Source organism: Schistocerca serialis, chromosome 1, assembly GCF_023864345.2.
Source record: "Schistocerca serialis cubense isolate TAMUIC-IGC-003099 chromosome 1, iqSchSeri2.2, whole genome shotgun sequence".
Classification (NCBI taxonomy): domain Eukaryota; kingdom Metazoa; phylum Arthropoda; class Insecta; order Orthoptera; family Acrididae; genus Schistocerca; species Schistocerca serialis.
In genome coordinates this window covers 921,006,393-921,033,852 of record NC_064638.1, presented here as the reverse complement: position 1 = coordinate 921,033,852, position 27,460 = coordinate 921,006,393, and the positions used below count along the sequence as shown (strand labels likewise).

The following is a 27,460-nucleotide window of genomic DNA, read 5'->3' as shown; positions in this document are numbered from 1 at the left end:
CATTTAGTGCTTCCCTCTTCAAATTATCCATGAACTTGTTCCACAGAACTCTGCTGAAAGACTTTTATGTATCAATAAACAGAGCATAAATTTCTCTACCTTTCTCCATAAATCTACCCACTATGATTCTTAACAGGCCAATAGCATCTCTTGTTCCTTTTCTTTTTCTATTTCCAAACTGTTCCTCCCCAGTCCATATACCCAACTTGCCATATAGCCTTTTATTCAACAATCTTAGCAATACCTTAGCTTTATAAGAGCTATGAAAGTATACTGATTTTTCTTTTTATTCCTTTCATGAACAAGATGTGAATTATTGTCTGGTCTTTTTAGTATTTGTGAAACATAACTGTAGCATATTTAATTTTTCTTTTTGTTCTCCTTTATGCCATTACAGTCAGCACTACTGATAGTACAAAGAAAAATTTGCTCACCAGAAGACACAAAACGATAAAAACAGGAACCAAGTGCTAACCAATAGTGTCAGTTAAGCAACCAATTCCACCTGGCAAAAAGTAAAGTGAAAGCATATCACAACCCAGGAATGCAATAGTGTTCCTGAACTGGCTGCATGTTACACTGGGTGCACCAGCCGTCTATTGCTGGATATCTGTTCATTCTATACATTCGGAAGCAACCCCGATGTGGCAGCTCACGCATGTTGCAATCGCTCTATCAGAAAGCCCCAAGCCATCAACAGACAGCACTTTTATTTAATGTTTTGTCCTTATAGATTTACTGTGAATTTTAGATTCAGAGTGAGCCGCAAAGTAGTGGTGCTGCCACAGTAGACTGTCACACTGATTATCCATGGTGGCTTCTCCAGTGCAGACCAAACAGAACAGACTGAATCAGAATACCTTGTTTTCCTTCCAAACTGGGACGCCATGTGTCTCGACCATGTCCTAGATGTTGAACCATGGATACTTTAGCTGCACGGGACTTTTTGCTGAGTGCTCTACACATATTTTTCATATCTCTCTTTTTTCTCAATTTGTATCATTATTGTTGCAAGAAAGTGATCAGGCCATTCGCTTTTGTTGTCTATCTCATTACAGAGGTAGATTATTTACTTTCTTCCAGTATTTCCCAAATTCTTCAAAACGTCTGGTGGCAAGTTATCAACTCCTCATGTCTTCTGATTCTTTATCTCCTTCAACAACTTCATCTATTTCTGCTTCCTGGCTACTGCACAGCTTTATATCTTCTGGTAAATATTCCTCCTCTCAAACCTTGATTTCAATTGGTATTTTATCTGTCTTATACAGACATTCTATATATTCTTGCCATCTGCTCCACTCCTTTGGTTTTTCGGCTTGTGTGCCATCTGCTCTGTCTATTTCCACATTAGTCTTAAATCTTTTTCTTTCAAAAGTTGGCCAAGTGCGAGTAGGACTTGCACACTGAAGGTTCTGTACAAACTAAATTATGTATATAGATAATTCATCCACCCTGGGAATCAACAATCTTGATGATTTTTGCCTGATATCAATCCTGATGCTGGCAAGATATTGTTCCCAATACTTCCAACACCATAACAAAATCCCTACAGAATTTCCTAAGACTAGCCCAGACGTACAGAAAGAAGCAAGCACGGGACTTCAGCTTATGTACGTACAGTGAGAAGATTTAACACAATATTTTTATATACTTACTGAGACATAAATATAACCAATAATTTACATTTTGTGATTGCAAGCAGTAATATTTTTCTATTACTGTATTTACTTGATTATAAAACGAGGTTTTTCCCATATTTAACATTCGAAAAAGGGCTTTTACTCGCAATTAGACTATTGCTGCTGAGATCAACATTTTTACATTGTTTAGTGGACTAATATAGGGATAGTCTTACATTTATAGAGGTCTTCTTACATTCAGAGATGAAGCTTTGGCTACTGAGATCAAGTGCAGATTTATTATGAAGAATTTGTAAAGGCAGTGCTCGTCAACGATACTCATGTTCCAACAGGCTCGAGATTTCCCAAAAAGCTGAAATGCTTGATACAGCATTGACGTTGCTCCAACAATCGTGTGACACTGACTCACACAGCACTAGTGCAAGAGATATGTGAGAAACTTCAAACTAGCCACCACAAATTTGGCAATTTGGTGAAACACAGGAGGAAATAGCTTTAAATTCTATCATTTTACAAACTTTTGCTGTATCTGAACTGGCTTGCAATAAACATTCTCATACATGTATGGGTACTATGTATAAACATTAATGCCACTTTTCAAGTAAATGTAAAATTCAAAAAATGGAAATGTCCTCTGAAAAACATTAGTTTATTCAGAACCCAGAAAAACATTTTACTTTATTATGAGATACTATAATGATTTACTAAGTGCACTGCAAACAAGAAATTCGCTTGCTGTTCCCGTATTAGAATACCAAGTACAAATATTATCAGTTTTTAATCAGATTTAGAATATGATGATCATATTCAGATGAAACAAGGAGAAAAATTAATTCCGAATGAAATGTCTCACAAAGGAAATAGATCACATTAAACCAACTGTATCACATGAACAAATTACAGTGGCAAGATGCTGAGATAGTACCACCAGACGTCACTAAATCGCGGGATTAGTGGCAGTTCAAGAATGGGACTGAATCATAATGTTGATCCTTTATTTTTGTATTAGTTAGTGGTGTTACATATGACCCACACACAAGAAGATATTTCAGGTTGCTTTCACAGTTTCTCAAGCTCAGCATTACAGAAGGGTTGGGATAGGGCAGAGACACCAGCTTCGCTGAGAGCTAGAATGACTGTGGTGAGGGAAGTGATAAGCAGGCACCAAATTTCATATGTTGCCAACCATGCGAATCTACTCCATGTACTTTGGCTTTTTATGAACATCTACCACATTTAAATTGCAGTCAGTCTCAATTCATTTGTAGTCAGGATCAAACTGACATTAAAACTGGACAAATGCTGAACAATAGTATTCAGCTTTGCAGCAAACTGTGAAAGTCTACATAGAAGCAAGTGGCGTACTTACATGTTTCTTACTGCAATGTTGTCGGCATTGGTTGTGAAATATAATTGGAATGATGGGGGAAGGGGGGGGGGGGGGGGGCTGTCAGCTGGTTCTCCATAGACAGTGACAAAGCGGTGGGCAGGCAAAATGTTTGGAAGCATGAAAAATTGCAACATTCTCACATCAGTATAGAAAAAAAAACCAATATGTACTCAGAAATAAAACAGCTGTGCTCTCAGATACCACCATAATGAAAACTTGAGAAATAGAAACATCTTTGGAAGGAACAGGGAAATATTTGTGAAATAAATTTCACAGTTGTGCTATTATTATTATTATTATTATTATTATTATTATTAAAAAGAGTGATACCACAGACTACAGAGTTAGTAAGGCAAAAAGGCAGGAAAGAAAACGGTCTGAAAATTAATGTAAATTATTTCTTTTTATTTTCCTAGTATTATCAAAATGTAGACATGAGTTTACAATAGGTGTAATGTTAACATTTTGGCAGACACTCTGCGTCAATGAAGCAGTTTCGAATTTTGATTAGTCCACATATGTTAAAAATAAATTTTTCTCAAGGAGTCTTTTAAAAAAAAAGAAGAAGAAGAGGGGCTCGTCTTATACTTGGATAAATATGATATGTTTTGATGGATGATGAATGCAATGTCAGTTCTAATGTTAAAAATATATATGTCGTTTGATATAATCACGAATCAACAATTCTTGGATTTTTTTTCTTTACTTATACTGCTAAATCTTGCTTCTTGCCAAATTTCATGACTATAGGTCAATGGGAAGTACCCTATATGTTTTGACGAGTGAGCTTTCATGTATCAATATACACTGAAGTGCAAAAGAAACTGGTGTAGGCGTATTCAAATACAGATATATGTAAACACGCAGAATATGACGCTACAGTTGGCAGTGCCTATATAAGACAAGTAGTGCCTGGCACAGTAGTTAGATGATTTGCTGCTGCTAAAATGGCAGGTTATCAAGCTTTAAGTGAGTTTGAACATGGTGTTATAGTCGGCAGATGAGAGATGGGATACAGCATCCCGAGGTAATAATGAAACGAGGAATTTCCTGTACCACCATTTCATAAGTGTAATGTGAATATCAGGAATCTGGTAAAACATCAAATCTTCGACATCACTGCAGCCGGAAAAAGATCCTGAAAGAAAGGGACCAACGACAACTGAAGAGAATCATTCAAAATGACAACTGCAAACCTTCCACAAATTCCTGCAGATTTCAATGCTGGGTCATCAACAAGTATCAGCATGCAAACCATTCAACAAAACATCATCGATATGGGCTTTCGAAGCTGAAGGCCCACTCGTGTACTCTTGTTCTCTGCACGAAACAAAGCTTTACGCCTCGCCTAGGCCGCCAATGCTGAAATTGGACTGTTGATGATTTTAAACACGTTGCCTGATCAGATGAGACTCATTTCAAACTGTATTGACCGGATGGACGTGTATAGGTATGGAGACATCCTCATGAATGCCTGGATCCCACATGTCAGCAGGGGACTGTTCAAGCCAGTGGAGGCTGTGTACCGTATTTACTCGAATCTAAGCCGCACTCGAATCTAAGCCGCACCCGTGAAATGAGACTCGAAATCAAGGAAAAAAAATTTTCCCGAATCTAAGCCGCACCTGAAATTCGAGACTCGAAATTCCAAGGGAGAGAAGAGTTTTAGGCCGCACATCCAAATCGAAACAAAGTTGGTCCATTGTAATACAATTTAGGTCGAATGAATGACGATACAGCATGACGATACAGCTACAGTAGTTTGGTTCGAGTTTTAAGCTTAGCAGTTAAGCTTTACCATGTAGCCATTGCTATGCGTCAGGTGCTCCGTCCTTATTTATACGGGTACCATTCCTTTATCACGTGCTTCATCTGGTTTGAATTGATTGCTTATTTTTCTTTGATCTGGCAAGTGCCGTTCTCTTTGTTATAGGTGTTCACGTCATTCTAAGCTGAAAATGCATTACTGTACTGTGTCATGCATTGTTTGTCGCATTCTGATAATGAGTGTTTACGACCTGCCGCCGCTCGCGGCATGGCTTGCTTTTGTACGCGCAACCGCTGCTAAAAAAAAAGAGGAATCGTCTCATTAGCGGAACAATGGCAAGAGACTGCTTGCTATTTGCTGTTACTTACACTGGTGCTTTCTTTGATAATGATCAACAAGAACCAAATAATGGACTGTGTATGATAGAAGATGTTCTCAACGAGAGTTTAGAGAAAATTTTTCTCCGGTTGAAAATCTTTGCAGACGCCTCTGTAGTACATTACATTCTGTACAGAAATTAGTCATCTTAGATTTAAAAATCTTGTCAATTACCGTGCTTCATTTCTGACTGTATCACTATTAGGCATAAGAACAATACGAATATAAACATGACATGATATGTATATTATTCCGCGTTTGCTGTTGTCTCACCCTAGTTTCGTAGTTTATTTGGCAGACAGGATTTAAATGAGATAGCAGCAAACACGAAAGAATACATGGCAAAATGTTTATATTCGTATTATTCTTATGGTGAAGAGAATACTGCATATGATTCACAATTCATAAAAGTTCTTATTAGCAATGATCTCTTGTCCCAGGTAGGAAAAAATTCAGACAAACAATCTTGCCAGTCGGATTTTCGTAGTACGCTGAAATGCTGCTACATTCGAAGATGAACAATACGGAATTTGTATTTATTTCGTTGGATAATGTATGAAAATGCAGTGGTCGAAACTCGGGGCGGTGAAAAAAGCTCGTCTTCCACTTTTATTTTTCTTTTTTTTTTTTTTTTTAATTTACTGACGCAGGGGTTTTGTCGCCAGTATTTATCTTTGTGCCTGCAAAGCATACCTGTGTAGCGCTACATAATTCGACGGAAGAAGTTAGTTGTGGCGGCACCTACCAACATTTTTCAGAACTGCCGCTTACTTTGCACTCGATTCTAAGCCGCAGGCGGGTTTCTGGATTACAAAAACTGGAAAAAAAGTGCGGCTTAGATTCGAGTAAATACGGTAATGATGTGGATCATATGCAGTTGGAGTGACATGGGACCCCTGATACACCTAGATACGATTGATAGGTAACACATCATCACATCACCTGCATCCATTGATGTCCATTGTGCGTTTCGACGGTTGGGAAATTCCAGCAGCGATGGTTCGGCAATTCCAACAGGACAATGCAACACGCCACACATCCAGAATTGCTAAAGTGTGGCTCCAGCAACACTCTTCTGAGTTTAAACACTTCCGCTGGTCACGAAACTGCCAAGACTAACATTTTTAAGCATATCTGGGATGCCTTGCTACATATTGTTCAGAAGAGATCTCTATCCCCTCGCACTCTTGCAGATTTATGGGCAACTCTGCAGGATCCATGGTGTCAATCCCTGCCAGAACTACTTCAGACATTAGTTGAGTCCATGCCACGTTGTGTTGTGGCACTTCTGCATGCTCATGGGGGCCCTACAGGATATTAGGCACATGTACCAGTTTCTTTGGCTCTTCAGTGTATCTAACATAAATGTATGTATCTTTTAACTGCAATAACTCATAAGCTTAACTTTTTTACATCATCAAGGAATGATACACCCCAGTAAGCGATAAATTTCAATTTGATATGTCTATCAGCTCCTGAGAAAAAGGGTTCTTAACAGCCGGACTGATGGACGGGGAGGTAAACAACACTAAAAGGGTTCCGTTTTTACCGACTGTGGTACAGAACCCTAAAAACTCTCTCTCTAGACAGTTTGTGCATCATTTCATACTTTCCCCTCTCTCCATTTTTTTCTGTTTCCTTGCATTTCTCTTTCACCCATATCTCTATATTGCATTTTCAGCTTTTCTTCTTTATTCATTGTTTAGCTTCTTGTACCTCTTTTTGCCTCCTCCTTCTTCCATATTTTTTCCATTTCTTCTATACTTGTATTTTTTTTTCAATCTGTTTTCCATTATCCAGTCTTTCCTTATACTTTTGGACTCTATAATTCCTAGTATTCTTTGCCATAGTCCCTGGCCCTTCCCTCATGTCTATCCATTTGTCATTTACACATACACTATGTGATCAAAAGTATCCCGACACCCCCAAAAACATAGGTTTTTCATATTAGGCGCATTGTGCTGCCACCTACTGCCAGGTACTCCATAACAGCCACCTCAGTAGTCATTAGACATCATGAGAGAGCAGAATGGGGCACTCTACGGAACTCGCGGACTTCGAACGTGGTCAGGTGATTGGGTGTCACTTGTGTCATACATGTGTATGCGAGATTTCCACACTCCTAAACATCCCTAGCTCCACTGTTTCTGATGTGATAGTGAAGTGGAAATGTGAAGGGACACAAACAGCACAAAAGCGTACAAGCCGCCCTCGTCTGTTGATTGACAGAGACCGCGGACAGTTGAAGAGGGTTGTAATGAGGAATGAGCAGACATCTATCCAGACCATCACACAGGAATTCCAAACCGCATCAGGATCCACTGTAATTACTAAGACTGTTAGGCGGGAGGTGAGGAAACTTGGATTTCATGATTGAGCGGCTGCTCACAAGCCACACAGCACGCCGGTAAACGCCAAATGATGCCTTGCTTGGTGTAAGGAGCGTAAACACTGGATGATTGAACAGTGGAAAAACACTGTGTGGAGTGATGAATCACAGTACACAATGTGGCGATTCGACGGTAATGTGTGGATATGGGTATGGGTATGGCGAATGCCCAGTGAATGTAATGTACCATCATGTGTAGTGCCAACAGTAAAATTTGGAGGCAGCGGTGTTATGGTGTGATTGTGTTTTTCATGGAGGGGGCTTGCACCCTTTGTTGTTTTGTATGGCACTATCACAGCAAAGGCCACATTGACATTTTAAGCACCTTCGTGCTTCCCACTATTGATGAGCAATTTGGGAATGGCGATTCCATCTTTCAACATGATTGAGCACCTGTTCGTAATGCGCGGCCTGTTGCAGAGTGGTTACATGACAAGATCATCCCTGTAATGGACTGGCCTGCACAGAGTCCTGACCTGAATCCTATAGAACACCTTTGGGATGTTTTGGAACGCCGACTTCGTGCCAGGCCTCACCAACTGACATCGATACCTCTCCTCAGTGCAGCACTCTGTGAAGAATGAACAGCCATCCCCCAAGAAAACCTTCCAGCTCCTCATTGAACATATGTCTATGAGACTGAAAGCTGCCATCAAGGGTAAGTGTGGGCCAACACCATATTGAATTCCAGCATTACCGATGGAGGGCACCACAAACATGTAAGTCAATTTCAGCCAAGTGTCCAGATACTTTTGATCACATGGCGTGTACTTCAACTCTACCTCTTTCCCATTTTTCCACAAATCTTCGTTCTATTTGAAAATATGATTTCAGATAAATTTCTCTTTTGATACATACCAAACATTTTTTCATATTGCTCAGTAGCAAGGTTTGTTGCTTATGAACTTTTTCTCCAGCTCTACAAACTGGAGTACTGTGTTTTTCAAATGGACAAATTCCGTAACAAAAATGCCTTATGTTTTCGGAAGCTTCTACTACCTATGCTTGCATTTCTAGATGTGCCAGTATTTCTTTTCCGATCTTCAGTATCCTGACTGCTTTTGCTATTCAATCTGAAACACAAAACTTTCATAATATTTGTTACTGGAGCAGCTTGAGGGATTAAGATCAAAACGTGAATTTTTCCCAACAGCAATATATATTCCACTTTTCCTCGATTTCTTTGACCAGCTTGTTGTAAGGTAAATAATTAAGACACTGTCTGCCTGCATCAGATTGTCCGATTCACTAGGATGAAAGCCACTAGCTCTTGCTATTTTCTTATGAACTGCCTCTTCGATGCGACATCTTTCAATTTGCATAGCCTTTTCCCTCTCTTCAGCCAATGCACTGAAATTTTAATGGTGATATTACAACAGATGATAAAACTGTATTCATATCTTCACAAATATTGGTCTGCTCAGCTTCATGTGATTGATATGGAATTAACACACGCGGAATTTGCTTTGCGGGAAAATCTTTTCAATATGATTAGCACAGTTTTTAGCTGATTTTTTATCAGTCACCACAATTATATGTTTTAGATGCGTAGCCATTTCCAAATAAACTGAGCACTTGCATTTCTTGTTGTATTATTTCCAAAAGGGTTACAACATAATATTTTGCAAAGCTTCATACTAGTGGCACAAGTAATGCTTGTTCATGAAAGCATGTCTGGGCATCTTCATTCCAGCATAAAATACTTATTCGTTTAGGCAACTTTTGTACTTTTAAAAAAAAATTCTTTCACCTTTTTAGACCTTTACAGAATATTTAAACTGTTAAATATCATTCAGAATAGTTATCATCTTCAAAGCTGTAAGGATTTAATTCATTGCTGCTGTAACCATGAAGAGTCACTCAATGCAGGCAGTAATCTGCCTTGAAAACCTAAACACATTCCATAACATAAATCAATGCAATACAATACGGATTCTACAAGGCTGCAATGCTTCAAACTGTAAAAGAAACAGGAAACAAATTTCAGTGGTTTCTGAATTAACAAACACTACTATATTTAAATGTACTGATAAAGCTCAAGAATTTAAGCCATATTATTGCACTTCAACTAAAATGATACCACAATAACACTATTATAAAATCAGTGATGTCACTATTAAGGGACTAGTCCTCTTTGAAAATTTCCAAAAATTTATTTTTCCCTTAGAATGTTCTCTTGGTTGTCCACTTTATTGTAGGATTCATCTCCAGTTCGCCAGAAAATCCACTAGCGGTTGCGAAAAAGTGTCTTCGGACAAGCCCTTGCAACTTTTCCACAAAAGCACACAAAAAGTGTATCGAGTGGGCAGAGCAATAGATAACAGAAACTACCAAAAGAGGCCTGCAGGATCACCATGGCCATAATGAAGATTGAGGTGGACCTCCTTTTGGATCTTGAAGGATTACTGTATGGTCCAGAGGCTGCTGACTAGAGATCTGTTAAACTACAAAAAATGTAACCCAAAATTTTATTGCATTTTTCTCAAAATCGTATGGCAGGGAACATAACTTGAGAATAGAACATATGATTTTGATCAGAATTTGACACCACCACCCTAAATTGAATTCACTATCAGTGTACATAGCGTATATATTATGACATTTTCAAAAGTCTGTTTATGGTGCATGCTTTTGTCTCCATTTTGTGTGTGAAGAAAATGACATTTGTTTTAACATGACAGTATTTTGTTATAACTTAATATTTTTCAATTATTCTATGGATGCTGGTAGAAAATATACTGAAAATGACTTATAAAAATTATTTTGTTACAGGTCCAATAGGAGGTCTTTGGGAATTCCCATTGATGACATATTCTGGTTGCAAGGGGGGCTTCCCACATGGCGCAGCAGTTACAGGAAGCATCCGACGTGGATACAAAAATGATTTTGTAAAGACAAAATTGTAAGGAATAAAACTATTTTATCAGATTTTGTGTAACTTTTTATTTTTCTTGGAAAGATTTATCGCATATTTTTCATGCATTCATTGAGGACTACCCCTTTAACATCTGTTGTGTCAAGTAAATGCAACATAAATGATTTACAAACATATTTTATAGACAGCCCTATCAGTCACAATTCTGTTATCTTCTATAAATCACTGTAATACATTTTATATGCTTGGTAACCTGAGAGGCTGATAATATAGTGAACACATCTGTAAAGAAATTAATAATTCATTACTTTTCTGATAGGCAGACATGCAAACTACTGATTGCTTTCTGATCTTCATTTATGTTATTTCTGTATTCTGTACAATAAGCTGTACCAGGACAGTAAAAAACAGGATCCAGGGGTACTCATCAGATGCTCGTGCTAAGCCAACACACACCCACTTCTATGATTTTTTGAGTAGGCTACCTTCTACTGTTTACTGGATACTGAAGTTTGACATGTGGTGTGACTCACTGAGAGACAATGGTGGCACTTAAAACAGGTGACAAAAAGTGAACTTTTTAATTTTTTTAGTCCCCTTTCGAAAGACCAGTTAAGACCACAATAAATTTCCTTATTATGGTTCCGGATGGGGTATGACCACCTTTTTTTCCTTTACAGAAATTTATTAATACATGCAACTGCATTGGTAATTCATTACTGATGATCGTAATTCACAAACCAAATCTACATCACATTTTTACAGTTAATGACAATCCATACTGGAAAAATACAAACAAAATAGTTCTGGGTTGCTGTTTCATAAAAATCTGAGTAAGCAATGAAGTAATCTTACTAGACTTTCGTTTCTCAATATTTTTCTCAATAGTGTTCACCTGCCTTTCCTTTCCTGATTTGAGAATACCAAGCATACCCTGAGCCAAGTTTTCTCCCTTTAATTCTTTTTTCCTCCAGTGCTTTCTTTAATTCATCTACAGCTTGAGACAGAAGGTCTTCTTGTGCCTCATTCCAGAGCAGCTGCCTCTTACTCAGCTGATTTTTTCGCGTTATTCATCTTTTTAATCTCATCTTCAAGACATCTTTGGTTTTGTTCTGCTTTTTTGCTTTTCTTCTAATCTAAATTTTCTTTCATAGTCTTCTTTATAAGCAGTATAATCTGCACATGCTTGCTGTACATGTCTAATGAGCTGTGAGTCAACAGAAACAAGAGAGAAAATGTCACCTCTCACAGTCCAAACGCTGTTTGAAAATCTTTCAACTGTTACTTATTTTTTCTTGGGGTCTAAAAACCTAGATATTTTTGTGGTGCACCAGACAATACATCTTTTCCTTCACGTCTGCAAGTTGCAATGGAATGTTTTTGGGCATGCTTTAGGAACCACAACTTGTTCCATTCTTCTAGCTTATTAAGCTCTTCGGTTACATGCTCACTAGCAATTAGCTGTTCAAGAGGCAGTAGATTATCCAATGCAAAGAGTTCATTATTTATTACCTCAGTTTTTCTCACAGCAGAAAGCTTAAAACACAATCCAAGAAGTTTGTTTTTATTTCTGTAGGTAAGTTATGAATCAAAGGTGTCTGATTCTGAAACAGTTGCATGGACTTACTGAATAGTTCTGCAGATGAAATTATGGAATGAAATTCTGCTTTCATTGCACGTTTTTAAAAGCATTCACAATGGCATTATAGGATTTGGGCTGAACAGTAGCAGAATTCGGTTTTTGAGATGTATGTGTAATAATGTAATACTGAATATCACCCCACAGTTCCAAAAGCCTGTTAGCTGAAGGTCTTAAAATAGGTCACCTTGTGGCTATATGCTTCAAACACCTGTGATGCGGAATGTTACACTTCAAATTCTTCCCTGTAAACATGTGAAACATCACAATAACAGTACATATTTGCATACTTCTTCACCTAAACATTCCAAAGCTCTTACATAGGTATTATGCATGGTATGAATGTTGTAAGTTCTGATGTTTTTAATGCCTCGAATCTCCTGGACATCACTATCTAAAAGACTAAACACTTTTCTTCTTGACGTCAGGTGTGTCTGATATCAGCATAAGGCATTTATTTAGAAACAAATTGGTTTCAAAAAGTGCTTCACATAATTTCTGATGTAATGTTTCACTATCTGCTCTGCCTATGAAGAAAGTAGTAGTAGTAGTAGTAGTAGTAGTAGTTGTTGTTGTTGTTGTTGTTGTTGTGGTCTTCAGTCCTGAGACAGGTTTGATGCAGCTCTCCATGCTACTCTATCCTGTGCAAGCTTTTTCATCTCCCAGTACCTACTGCAGCCTACATCCTTCTGAATCTGCTTAGTGTATTCATCTCTTGGTCTCCCTCTACGATTTTTACCCTCCACGCTGCCCTCCAATACTAAATTGGTGATCCCTTGATGCCTCAGAACATGTCCTACCAACCTATCACTTCTTCTGGTCAAGTTGTGCCACAAACTTCTCTCCTCCCCAATCCTATTCAATACTTCCTCATTAGTTATGTGATCTACCCATCTAATCTTCAGCATTCTTCTGTAGCACCACATTTCGAAAGCTTCTATTCTCTTCTTGTCCAAACTATTTATCGTCCATGTTTCACTTCCATACATGGCTACACTCCATACAAATACTTCCAGAAATGACTTCCTGACACTTAAATCTATACTTGGTGTTAACAAATTTCTCTTCTTCAGAAACGCTTTCCTTGCCATTGCCAGTCTACATTTTATATCCTCTCTACTTTGACCATCATCAGTTATTTTGCTCCCAAATAGCAAAACTCCCTTACTACTTTAAGTGTCTCATTTCCTAATCTAATTCCCTCAGCATCACCCGACTTAATTCGACTACATTCCATTATCCTTGTTTTGCTTTTGTTGATGTTCATCTTATATCCTCCTCTCAAGACACTGTCCATTCCATTCAACTGCTCTTCCAAGTCCTTTGCTGTTTCTGACAGAATTACAATGTCATCGGCGAACCTCAAAGTTTTTATTTCTTCTCCATGAATTTTAATACCTACTCCGAATTTTTCTTTTGTTGACTTTACTGCTTGCTCAATATACAGATTGAACAACATCGGGGAGAGGCTACAACCCTGTCTTACTCCCTTCCCAACCACTGCTTCCCCTTCATGTCCCTCGACTCTTATAACTGCCATCTGGTTTCTGTACAAATTGTAAATAGCCTTTCGCTCCCTGTATTTTACCCCTGCCACCTTTAGAATTTGAAAGAGAGTATTCCAGTCAACATTGTCAAAAGCTTTCTCTAAGTCTACAAATGCTAGAAACGTAGGTTTGCCATTCCTTAATCTTTCTTCTAAGATAAGTCGTAAGGTCAGTATTGCCTCACGTGTTCCAGTGTTTCTACGGAATCCAAACTGATCTTCCCCGAGGTTGGCTTCTACTAGATTTTCCATTCGTCTGTAAAGAATTCGTGTTAGTATTTTGCAGCTGTGACTTATTAAACCGATAGTTCGGTAATTTTCACATCTGTCAACACCTGCTTTCTTTGGGATTGAAAGTTCTTAGGTGACACATTGTTATGTTACACTCTGACCAAAATGTAATGGTTGCCTGCAATTCTTCTTTATCCTTAAATCTAGTAGTTTCATCAAAACTCAATGTGTAATATGATGAACATACTTCTTCTAACATATGTCCCCCAGCCCATTAGTTATTAATTATCCCGTTTTCTTAGACAAAAGTGAAAAATGCTCAGGAACACTATCAGGGCACATCATCTCGAAAACATTACCAAAATCATTTGGCAATTTCAAAGATTAATTAGAAATCACTTATTTCATTGCCCAAATCAAAGCAGTGATGGTGGAAATATCCTTGGTACGTAACACACATGTTGTTGGCACATTTAACAAGATTGTCTCTGATCTGTAAGTTATAAATTTAACTGATGTGGTGCACATTTAATTCCTAAGTTACAATCACTGGTTAAAAATTGCCTGAATACCATTAGTGTCACAATTAATACAGCAAGAACACAAACTGCAAGATACTTCACTTTCACTAACTTTTTTCCCTGTCCAGAGACTTTACTTTTTAAACCATCTGACTCTTCAAGCCAGTTACTACGGACACTGCATTTTCCATCTCAAAAAGTTTATTTTAAAAATTAAACAGAGTATCACAGCAGCAATTTAGCACTACAGCAAGATAGAATTTGGAGCAAACATAGAAGCAGTGGCAGAGGAACATTTGACACTAATAACTGTTGTACAATGTAACTTCGGTGCATAAACTATTTCATCTTCATCACTTAAAAGTCTGTCTTCCATTCACTTGCATAACCTTTCACAAAATGAAGTAGGGTGTTAGGTCGATGGAACTAGGCCCAGCAGTACATCTCATTTCATATCCTTTCTGAAGAGAAATCCCTCTGAACCATAATTAATCCTTTGCTTTGAGGGCTTCATTATAATATGGACCTCTATTTACCTTTCTATCTTCAAGCACTCTGAGTAGTGTTTTTTATTTTTATTTTATTTTTGTTATCAATATGACATTAAAACCAAATCCAATAAAGTCAATACTGGTGATTTTCTTTAGAAGAACTTCATACATTTTCCTTCCAGTGTTGCCTCTTGCCTACAAATTATTCTTGCTGCTCTGAACATACCTTCACCTGTTGTGCATGTGCATTCTATTTCAAACAAATCAAGAAAAATATTAGTTGATTTAGTCACATCAGGTAACATTGTTCAAATATACATAATCAATTAAGACAATTGGTCGATTTTTGAACTTTCATCAGGTATCAAGGAAATTTTGCTATGTGACCCAATTATATTTTTGATGGCTCTGGCTTTCATTTTTGCAACAATGTGACTTAGTATGCTGACACATGCAAACCTGGAATGAAGAATACACCCTACATCCACCACTTTCAATTTGTGAACATCAGTTTCAGACTCAAAATCATTTAATGGTTGATTCCTTCTGGCAACTTTGTAGGCAGTTCTGAAAACATTTCTTTGCGTTTACATATTTTCTTTCACAGATGTCATCTGGTCTGTTTTACTTTCTCCTAAGCATGATAAGGAAACTGTTAATCACTGTAGCAAAATATTCATTCCCTGATTACTTCTTTGTGGCCCCAACATCCCAACTTTCTTACAACTTATGCATCCCAGTTTGTTTTTTTACTATAAATCACTCATTTTTCTTACAGAAATCTTCTTTCCATCACATTTGCAAACAATCAGGAAGTTTATAATGAACACTATTTACAGAAGCAGATTCACAAATACATGGCACATTTTCAATACAAGTGATTTCATTTCCACTCTCCCTTGCTTTCATCACCTCTGCCATTTTCACCCTCACTGCCAAACACAGATTATATTTGCTGGAGATGATAAATACTATGTAATCTCAAGATCATTTCAACTCTGAAACTCCAATAGAATTCCACATTTTGCCTTAACCTCTTTTAACACCGAATATGGAAGTGAACATGTGAGATTACAGATTCATGCATAACAATGAAAGTCATGCCTTCTTGAAATTTATTTTAAAATCTGACCACATAAGACTATTACTTATTTCTGTGGCTCTTAATATTCATGTGTGGCACCATTTCAATAATATTGTACACGTTGACACTCTAAAGACATTCTGAAAAAATTGAGAGATTGGCTGCCATTACACCTAAAAGGAACACCAAAATACCTTTTACAAATAACCCAGATATAGACCAAATCTAATATCATTACCTGCTTTTACTAATAAAGTCACTGATGTATCACTTTTCTGTCTTTTAATACAAATAAATTGTAGGTTTTTACCCCCTCTGAGGATTCAGAAATTTAATTCAGCACTGGACAAGTCTGACTATTTCCCTGTAAGTGTTTCCAATGAACTATTTGTAATATAAGCTAAGAACTGCTTCATTCAATAAACAACTGCAATTTTTTTTAACTACTGATTTGGTCACATTCTGACCATCTTTGGCCCACAAACAAAGTATTCAACTGTGCTTTCCACAAATGCAATAATTAATCTCTGTAAACACATTGGTCATAGCAGGAATCACAAAAAACAGTAACGAATTATTATACAGAATGGTCTTGATTGCATAAAAATACTTTCATTCCTAAGCAGTGACCTGTTTTGACATTATGTACATCATCACAGGGTGACAGGCAAGTGACGGGGCATCTGCTATTTAACAATATGACACTACCACACAGTCCGCAATTGATAGTCAGTGGTATCCACAATCCCTGCTCTGTGCCATTTTCTCCATATGTCAGCACTCAGTATAACACTGTATAATTTATTTTTAACTTAATGTTTGTTATATTATGTGTTTCCCTCTATTCAGTTGTACTCTTAAATTACAGAGAGTAATCTGAAGAAGATCCACATTGGGTCAAAATCATTCACTACTTATTAATGTTTTTTACATGATCAAGACTACTCTATATAATATTTTATTACAATAATTAATAATTCTTGAAATTTTCATTTGAGGTATAACATATGATGCAACAGATATGTTTTCTATCTGGCAATGTAAACATCAACGTGTGTTATGGTCCACAGGTGGTCAGGAACTTAGCAAAATTGATAGTCAAAAAAGAAAATAAGCACAGCTGAGTATTATATGAAGCAGTTCCTAACCTTCATGAAAGATGTCCAGCTCCAATACACAAGTATCTGTAGTATTCACACAGACTTGTCCTGAATATGTTCTAACAAAAAAAACAAGATCATGCTGAAAACCAATGCCTCTGAATTTTTATATGAAAATTCTTCAAGTTTTTTTTTTTTTAAATAAAACATATTTTATTTTATTATATTAATATTCTACACCTTTATTCTTATGCCTACATTTTTATTTATACACATAGTCACCCAGACAATGGACACATTTCTCCCAATGAGAGACCAGTCTGCTGATACTCTCACTGCAGAATGTTTGACTTTGCTGACAGACCCACAACCTCGTCTCTGCCTACATCACTTCACCACTATCAAAGTGAAATCCCCATAGGTGTTCTTTAAGTTTTAGAAACAGATGAAAATTAGACTGTGTGGAGGATGATGGAAGACAGTGAACCCAAGGCATCGAATTTTGCAGATGTCACAGCACTTGTGTGTGGTCTGGCATTGTCATGCTGAGGGAGAGACTGCTCCATATGTGGATGGTTATTACAGCATGCAGTTTTTCATGCACTGATAGTTATGTTACATTCTGCCCTGTTACACGCAACAATTCAGAACCCTGCAATGGCACAGGGTCGTAACTCGCGTCAGAGAAACGGGAAATGTCAACAGAGTAATATGCATGACGAGTAATACCTCAAACAATATTGAGAACAGAATAAAAAATTCAGAGGCATTACTTTTCAGTATGACATCGTACCAAAGGTATGTGATGATAAGCGTCATTAAAAATTCACTGTCCAAATTTCTTAAGCCAGTCATCAAATAGCCAGTATGTTCCCAAAGCTTTTCACTGACAGTGGCACTACAAATTCGAAGCCATATTCCTTGTTACTCTAGAATGATTGCTTGAACAGGTTTCATAGAGACCAATATCAGTCATAATCCTCTGTTATCTTACTTTAATTATTGCAATACTGTAACACAAAAACATTTAACACAAATAAATGTAGTCTTGGCATATGTACAATTACAACAATACATTAAATATCTTTGTGCTGTTATTTTGGCCTGACAATAAAGCTGCACTTCAAAACAGATTGTAGTATTAAAATAATCAAAGCAAGTTGATAAAGAATTGTGACTGTTAGTGACCCTATAAAATATGTTTATTAACTGTGATGACTGTTTTTAATGTGACATGTTCCACATCCTTGAGGATCTCTTCATTTTTGATCTATGGAACGAAAATTGTATACATTACTCTCAGAAGTCCAGACACCTATAAAGATCCTTGAGTGCAACTAAAATGCATACTCATTTTATATGTAACTTTCATTGTTTACACTACACACATGGCCCCTTCCCCCCCCCCCCCCCCCCTCCACACACACACACACACACACACACACGTGCGCTGAAAATGGTTCTGAGTGGTTATAATCACCACATATGAAATAATAGTGTTTTTGTGGACTGCCACTTCATAGAATAACAACTTTTGCATGAACAAACGAACATCACAATTCTTGTTAACAGGTGGCAGTCTGTTTTGCTCAATTAAAGTAAAAATTAATTTAAATTCCACTAAAAGAGGTTTCACGCTCTTGCATGATATGTGACTATTTTACAGAATCCAAAAGCTTAACACATGATATATTACCGGTAACAGCTTTGTTCCCTGTAGATGACAAACCGAGTGCCTCCTTGGTCATTGCAGACAGCCCCTTCACCTACCAGACAAAAAAAAAAAAAAATCAATCATCACCATCATCATCATTATTATTTTGTAGAGAAAATAAGATGTATGAGGTTACAAAGAAAAAGATTACTAACATTTATATCTAGGTTGTATGATAATTTTCAGGTTTGTCTGGTGTCTTTGAAACATAAGGCAACAATTAGTTCCCAGTATACGCAATAGTAAAATTGTTTGGGAGTTAAGTGCTGTGTAACGTAAAGAAAATCTCATATATATTCATGGGAAATTTATATCACGGCAATTGCACAAGCCAGTTAAATACTAAAGCAAAAGCATGCCTTTTGATAAACAGCTTTACCTACAACTTTTCACTACCTAACTGTTTAAAGCGAATTTTTACTGTTATCATTGTTTTTATTAAACAATCATTTTACATATAAATTTCACTTCACTTTTCATTTCCTTTCCTCCTGTTTTCTTATAACTTACATTTTGATCTCGTCCCCCATCAAAATTATTCCTGTGATCAGCTCTCTTTTGTGCAGAATGCTTATTTCTTTTCTACAACTTCTTTTCTTCACTTCTGCCCTTTACTTACTCCACTTCCAACCTCTGTTAAAATCATTCTCCAGGTATAGTTATTTGAAGTCAGTAAAGACTCATCAGAGTCTTCACACAATAGATTACAACAGTGTGTATTCTAAACACCATTTAATGTTTATCAGTTATAATTACTACAATCAAAATTCATCGCTTCACCGTCATTGAAATGTGTTTGAATTGTCTCAGTTGTGCCTGTTTCTCTATGTATACATCATTCAAAATTGTTTCATTTGTTGTTGCTTCAATAAATTCTAGAACAATGAAAATTTTACTATACAGGGTTGTCAAATGACAAGCAGACAGGTAGACAAAAAGTAAGTTGTTTCAAAAGTTACCATCACAACTGTTTATACATTTATGCTACTGTGAAACAAGAATGTCAATGCTCTCATGGGGAAAATGTTTTTGGTTGCCTATGGAACCATGATTTGTCCAAACAAATCAACAATGATGAATGTCTTTCTTCTGGGCTCCCAAAATATTGAAATCACAGGGGGACAAACTGGGACTGTACGGAGGGCATGTCAGGTCTTCCCAACAGAACTTCTGCAACATAGTCATAGACCCATCCACAAGCTCTCAAGGTTGTTTCGATTACTGCTGCTTGCCTGCTATGTGGGACAAACTGGTAGCCAAACCGGAAGCCAGGTAGATCAAAACAATGTGCAGAAAAATGTAATTTCATGGCCCACCTCAACGAAAATGGGCATAGTGTACCAGTTATGTCCTCACACGTGAAGATGCTCAGTCCATGTGAGAAGGATAGGCTTATGGATCTATTGGAGGAGTCTGAAATGTTTTACTATCAGAAAGATTTTGGGGCCGTTTGATATCCCACTGCTGTTAAAACATAACACCATTTTTGTCTGTCCTAATTCCTTGAACTGTACTTAGAATTTAACATTGCTTTAATAAATTTATAAGTGTGGGTCATATGGATAAGAGTTACTCTGTTTTTAACCTATATGTAAAGTGTGCAGCAATAACTGATGCCACTGGTTAGTTCACACAGTTACAACCACATACGTACAAGGATGACTAAAATATAAACAGTCGGCAGGACCATACTCTTGCTTCTAGTATTGTTGGTTGGGCCCACTGAGAGTTAGGAGAGCCAGACATTACATACTTCTTCCAACTGCTTTGTCAGTAATGCTCATCATGTCGGGGCAACAGATGAACCCTCCACTGCACAACGCATAGTTCAGTGACCAAACACTGTCACCGACCAGTTTGTTTTCCTGGCTTAAAACATTCAAGGAAGGATGAGAATGTGTAGAAAATCAGCAATGTTATTGCCTTCCTCAGACCAGCATTACAGACTGCGACACTGGTGCGGTTCGAGACATTCTTGAAGGTAATTGACGAGTGAGATCATCATCAGAAATTGCAGAGCACGTCAGAATAAGTTACGGGAGCAATCATTACAAATGACCTACATTTCCATAAAGTGTGTTCCAGATGGCTCTCCCTGCTCTTGACCAACAATCAGAATGAGACTTTTGGAAATATGTCAGAGGCCTACAGCAAGGTTTGCTTAAGAAAGTGATGCATTTTTGAGTCGGATCGTCACCTGCGATGAGACATGGGTCCACCATTACAGTCCCAAATCCAAACAACCTAGTAAGGACTGGCAGAGGAAAGAGGAGGGGGCTCCAGTTACAGATAAAACTCAACTGTCAGCTGGCAACGATCTTCGACCATCAACTGGCAATGATCTTTCAACAGTCTTTTTTTCAACAAATGACTCATTTTGCTCACTGATTTTTTGCTTGATCAATGCACAATCAATACCTGTGAACTGCTCAACAAGGTTAGGGATGCATATCACCACAGAATACAAGACCAACCAATTTTACAGGCCATCCTCTACCACAACAATGCCAGGGCCCATGATGCAGCTCCAACAGTCTCCAAACTACAGGAAATGGAATTAGATAAAAGACAACTTCAGTTGATACTGGATCTCACTTTCACATGCAGCTGCGACCAGCCAGCAGCCTTGTGTCCCGTGTGGGGCGGCCACGCACCTCACTGTTCTTGTTCACCTGAAGATGGACTTGGTAGTCACCCGAAATTGGTTATGATTAACAAATAAATCTTTTACAGCTGAGTTGATTTATTATCTGATTCCACAATACTCCATTGCAGATGTCCTATCAATCAAATTTTATACAGGAAATGCACTGGACCTATTGCTCTGTGATTTCCATTTGTTTGGAGTGCTTAAAGTAACTTTAGGAGGGCACCAACTTCAATATGGCGAGGGGATGGAGGAATTCATGCGCAACTGTGTCCTGGTGCAACCAGCTACTCACTGGGAAAACTGTATTTCTAAAGCCAAAACTATGTGGAAAAATAAACCAACTGTCTTTTGTCTTTCAATAAACGATTTTTTCTTAAATTAAAATACCATCTGTATTTGATTCACCATTGTAGAACTATAAAACATTTGACACTGTTTTTAGTTACAACCACGTTTTTTGTTTTACTTGCACAAGTCACAAGTTTTGTAAAAGCACAAAATAATAAAGAAAATGATATAACATACAAATTTTAAAATAAATTTAATATACTTCGTCTATGCATCACACATGTAGATGATGCTGTAGACTGGCATGATGTACACTGAAGCCAGTTGTATAATAATTGTGAACAGCAGCCTCAGGGTGAACTCAACCTTTGACATGAATAGTCCAGGTGAGACTATGTGTATACAGTATATAAGTTGTTGCAATGTTTGAACTTACATTTGCTGATATGTACTTTATCACTGACTCACATGTAACACTTATATAACAGTACATATAGTAAGGATCACATATCATATAGTAAATGGTTTTTATAAGCCTTTTAGTACTTTAAGAAGGCCACCCAGTGACTGAAATCTAGACTGGCAATAAATATTATTTGCAACTGATTGCTGTACTCTTTACCACGTTCACTGGACACACCTGTTTCCTTATGGAGTCAGACATAACAAAATTTTACTTATTGTGCATGTGAAGTATAGCAGGAAGAATACACTTAAATTAAATTTGTTGATGATTCAGGTGGGTACAGGATGCTAGGTTTACTAAATAGAGCTGCCTTCTCTAGCAGCAACAATGGCTCTAACACAGCTGAGCATCAAGTCGAATGTGGATGACATATACAGAAATATCATCCACACTGCTTCAGCTCTATGACACACTTCATGAATTGTATTCGCTGGCGAGTGGTAATGCACCAATCTCTTCATAACCTACAATTAGATGTCTTCAATAGTTGAGAGATCAGAACATACCGTCCAAGGCAATACTCAAACACCTTCTGTACTAAATTAGTTCTCAGGCTACATGCAGTCATGCACTATATGTTGAAGGATAACATGATAGAGACTGAGAATATAGAGCACACCTGAGAAGTTAGTACATCAAAAATATAACAGGTGCACTCCTAATTACTAGCTCTGTGAGCCAGCAGTTACTGTATCGTGCACCCAATGGCACACCCACATGATTGTGCTACGTGCTGGGTTAATATGATAATGATAAACACAATTCATAAGCATTCATGTGCAAAACCAGAAATCATATGAAAAGATAACTTGGTGCTACCCTGTGTCCAATGTTGTCACTGGGTACACCAAAGTCAGCGTGCCTCTCTGCTGCTGCACCTACGGTAGCGCTGATGGTCCTTGGCACTCCAAATGTCTTTGCACTGCCCAAACAGGAAACTGACATGTGACAAATGAGCCCATTTCCTGACTTAAAAGTACATAATGTGGTTTTATGATCCTGCAGATCTGAGTGAACAATACCTCTGTGCTCTCAAGCTTTAGTCACAAGGGACAGTTGAGATCCCACATGGCATTTAATACACACCTCCTGAATCACTGATTCCATACTCACATGATAGTCATGTAATACCAATCAATACGAGACAATGTCGAGGCACAGTAAACCACAGTCTCCATAAGGCACAATCCTGCCACTATCGAATCCTGATACATTCTGGTAGATGTTTCTCCTCCTTACACGAGGTGTAACATGATTGTCTCACTGGAAACCGACATCAAAATGTGTTTTATGAATGAGAAACTGCCGATAATCATTCCTTATGCAGGATGATGCTAAACACCACTGACAAAATTTCAGAAGTTTTTCAAAGATTTTGAGTACTTTCGGTATCAGGAACCTGCGATCTATGAAGGTTGATTAAAGAACACAAACTGTGTGACTAAGAATTGTGTGACTAAAATAGCTTGAGACTTTTGACAGTTTGGCCCAGTGGCGAGAACATGATGATGTTTCACAGGTAACATCAACAGCGAGCCTCTTTCCCCTCATGTGCCCCAACAGCTCAGCACGTGTGGCATCGTTAAACACTAGCATGAACTGGTGAGCATTCACTGCTTCTGTGTTCCTCTGCTCTTGTTGTGAAGTAAGGTGAGCTTGATGAGCACCATAGGTCATTCCTTCTTGGAAACTACAGGCAAGAACAGAAGCTATGACAAATAGATAACAATGATAGACACATTCTAGCACCGTGTAATATCCAAACATTCATATTGTCATCATCAACAAAAGGAGTTGCAATGTTCAACAAGTTTCTTTTCAACCTCAAAGAAATTGAATTATTTAATGAGAGTAAGTCGCCCTTTCGGAACTATCTTGAGTTCGGTTTCACGAAAGGTTTTCGTCCCAGCAGTTTATCATAGAGATAAGTGACTCAATGGCCTGGAGATTACACTATCTGTGTGCCATGAGGAAAATTTCATTCTAAACACGATCAAGTGGTTCGGCAGGACAAGACACATCATACACTGACAAAAGCCTGGAGGTAACCTGCATCAGAGAAATATGCCATGAAAACAAACTGAACCTCACATGAATAAGACAGAATTAACGGCGGAACTTCTAAGACCTTATTGGGGGGGGGAGGGGGGGGGGGTGGAGGCAGGGGGGGGGGGGGGTGGAGGCAGGGGGCGGGGGATATTTCCATCTCAACAAACTGGCTACAGTGAAGAAGATAAAGTAATCAGTCTTCCTTCATACCAGGCTCTTTCCATCTTATTGAACTCGTGACCCATGTGGAAAGCTATGTGGTAGGAGACAATAAAAAATTAATCTTAGGCTGGAAATGTTGACAAAATAAGCTATTGTGAATAAGATTGGTCTCCACTTGTGAGCCTTACCATCAGGGTAGTCAAAGAGAGATGGACCCTGAAGCATTGCCGGAGGAACAAAATGTACTATCTTAAGAAAAAAAAAAAAAAACATACCACTCTAATTTTCCTCAATACAGCTTAAACTGTTCACTTCAAGCAATTTGGGACAACAAAGCTGTTTCTGGAGTTTATATGTGCCGTAACTCATTTGGGTATTGTCAGATTTAATTGTAATGAAACCATTTGCACCATAGTCACTTCGAACAGAACATGGCCAGTTGCCTAACAGATGGCTGCATACCTATGCCACCCCTCCAGCAGGAGCTGTTCAGCTGTACCACATGAATGATCAGATACTCCATGGCTGAAACAGAAGCATTGCACAAGATGTTTTGAACACTGCATGTGCCAATAATGTGTGGGACCATGACAGATATGTACAAAATGCACATAAACTTCAAATTACGTTGCATCCCTACTGATCTCTTCGGAGGCTTAAATCAGTTGTCTGACTTTTGCCTAATAATTACAACCTAATAAAGGAAAAATTACATCATCTACATAATTGTTCTAACTTGGTGGTGATAGAATGATTTGATAACTGTACAATGTCTCAATGATGACGAGGATGTTTAGATATGGAGAACAAACTCAGATTATGAAAGGAAATTGGCTGTGCCTTATCAAAAGCACCATACCATCATTCACCTTAATCAATATAGGGAAATCATGGAAAACCTAAATTGGGATGGCTACACATGGATTTCACCCATTGTCATTCACTCATCATCCCCCCCCCCCCCCTCACCTCGCCCAAATATGAATCCAGAGTCTTACTTAAAAGTTGCGTAATCCACTTTTATATATCTGCCACTGACGTCAGGTCCCAGTTGGCGATACACATAAGGCCTTCACTGAGATAAATGTTTGAATTATTCCACCTAAGCCCTGGCCCTGATAAATTAACAGAGTTTGTGCATTGATATCCATTTTGAAAGAGTTATTTGAAAAATACTATTAAAAATTTTGCAAGCTCAAGAGACTTGATGCAATGTGCACTGTGCAAGTCATTTTCACTTCAGTGTGTAGTGATACCACTTCACTATCAGCTACTATATTTTATTTTCATGGGGGTTCCCAGGACACACCTTCTCCAGACAAGACAATTCCAAGTAACTGACACACACTTGTGCTGATTAATTTGTCATTCTCACATGCAGTATTTGTTACATTTCCTGCAAACTGACTTTTTCTATTTCTCACTACTGACATGCAGCAAAACTGCTGACTTTTGGAAAATAGGATGCATTTGGTTTGAATGTCCTCAGGCTGAACTGGATGAATCACATTTACTATGTTGGCAATATTAGTATCTCAAAAATATTAGGAAAAGGATAGACTGCTACGTCATAAAGGTGACCCACTGAGTTGCAGATAGGCACAATGAAAAGACTGTTTGCATATGAAAGCTTTTGGCCAAAGCCTTCTTCAGCAAGGGAACACACACACGCGCGCTCGCACGCACGCACGCACGCACGCGCACGCACGCACGCACGCACGCACACGCGCACGCGCACACACACACACAACCACTACCATCGGCAACTCTGAACAGAATGCCAGTGGTGGCAGACATGGGCATATGAGGCGTGCTTGCTTTGTGTGAATGTGTGTTCATGTTTTCTTTGCTGAAAAAGGCTTTGGGCAAAAGCTGTAATATGTACACACTATTTTCATTGTACCTGTCTGCAACTCAATGAGTCATCTTTACGGTGAGTAGTGAGTAGCTATTTATCCTACTCCTACTAGTGTTGATATTCCAACTGGGAATTCTCATTGTTTGAGCATGTGAAAAGCCAGAATGGTAGTTGCTGTTTCAACTAACTTGCAGTTTTTTTTTTTTTTTTTTTTTGGTCAGCTACATGACTCTCCCCCCCTCAGCATTCAGTTCACTAGAACTGAAGTCCATCATAGCACTGCAGCAAACAGCATCCTTACTAAATTTACTGCTGTAAAGTTATGTTTTGATATTGATTTTACATTTTGGAGTCTCTCAGTCTGCTAACAAACAGCTACCAGCACAAACATGGACTAATTTCTTAAGAGTAACAGATTTTGAAGCAGTAACAATTTCTTCGAGACACTTGTAGAGGTATAAAGGTGATAGTTAACTGAAACTGCCATCCCCCTTTTTCACTGAGAGAAGACAGTCTAAAGTTTATATGTGACAATAATCATAATAATAATGATGATGATGATGATGATAAATAATAATACTTTGGTGACAAATTTTTCACAATAACTACCACCAGAACTCTCATCTTGCTTCGACATCTACTTCTACATTCATACTGTGCAATTACTAGTGCTAAGGGAACATTGGTGGATTTTTTTACTGTAAAAAATAAGTTTCATTTCATTTAATTCTCTATGGAACAATGAGAATAGCTTACTTGCTTCTGTGTGTATTGTCACTACTGTAATTTTGTATTTAAGTGATTTAAGTGTGTACAAGTGGCGTAAGAATATCCTCAAATTTCATCCTGAAAACTATTTTTGGGACATTTCTACACAGGTTCTTCCCAATACATTAGAAGAACCCTTTCCAGTGCCAGCCAGTAAAAATTTTCAGTATTTCTGTTATGCACTTCACACTGTGAACACAATGCAACAATTCACTTTGTCTGTATATGGTCATCTTCCTTGTGAGCCAAACATGATAAACACTGCTGACCTTAACACTGCAATGCAAAGGAGACCTGAATGTAACAAATATCAAATTGACACAAAGTATACATTTGCTTGGCTATGCAAATGATTAGCTTTTCACTGCAAACTAGGTGGGAGTAAGCACAAGCTACATTCTCTATACACAGAAAGATAACACATTGGATTTCTTTTTCACAAATCACATTTGG

At 37.9% G+C, this 27,460-nt stretch overlaps 1 protein-coding gene across 2 annotated transcripts in view; it reads right to left on the bottom strand.

Moving 5' to 3' along the window:
* Positions 1 to 27,460, bottom strand: part of LOC126412365 (uncharacterized) — a 131,054-nt gene that overhangs the window by 17,790 nt on the left and 85,804 nt on the right. For both annotated transcript variants that reach the window (XM_050081936.1, XM_050081944.1), the window contains one exon: positions 18,749 to 18,818. In XM_050081936.1, the coding sequence (XP_049937893.1) occupies positions 18,749 to 18,818 (70 nt within the window). The remainder of the gene's footprint in view (positions 1 to 18,748; positions 18,819 to 27,460) is intronic.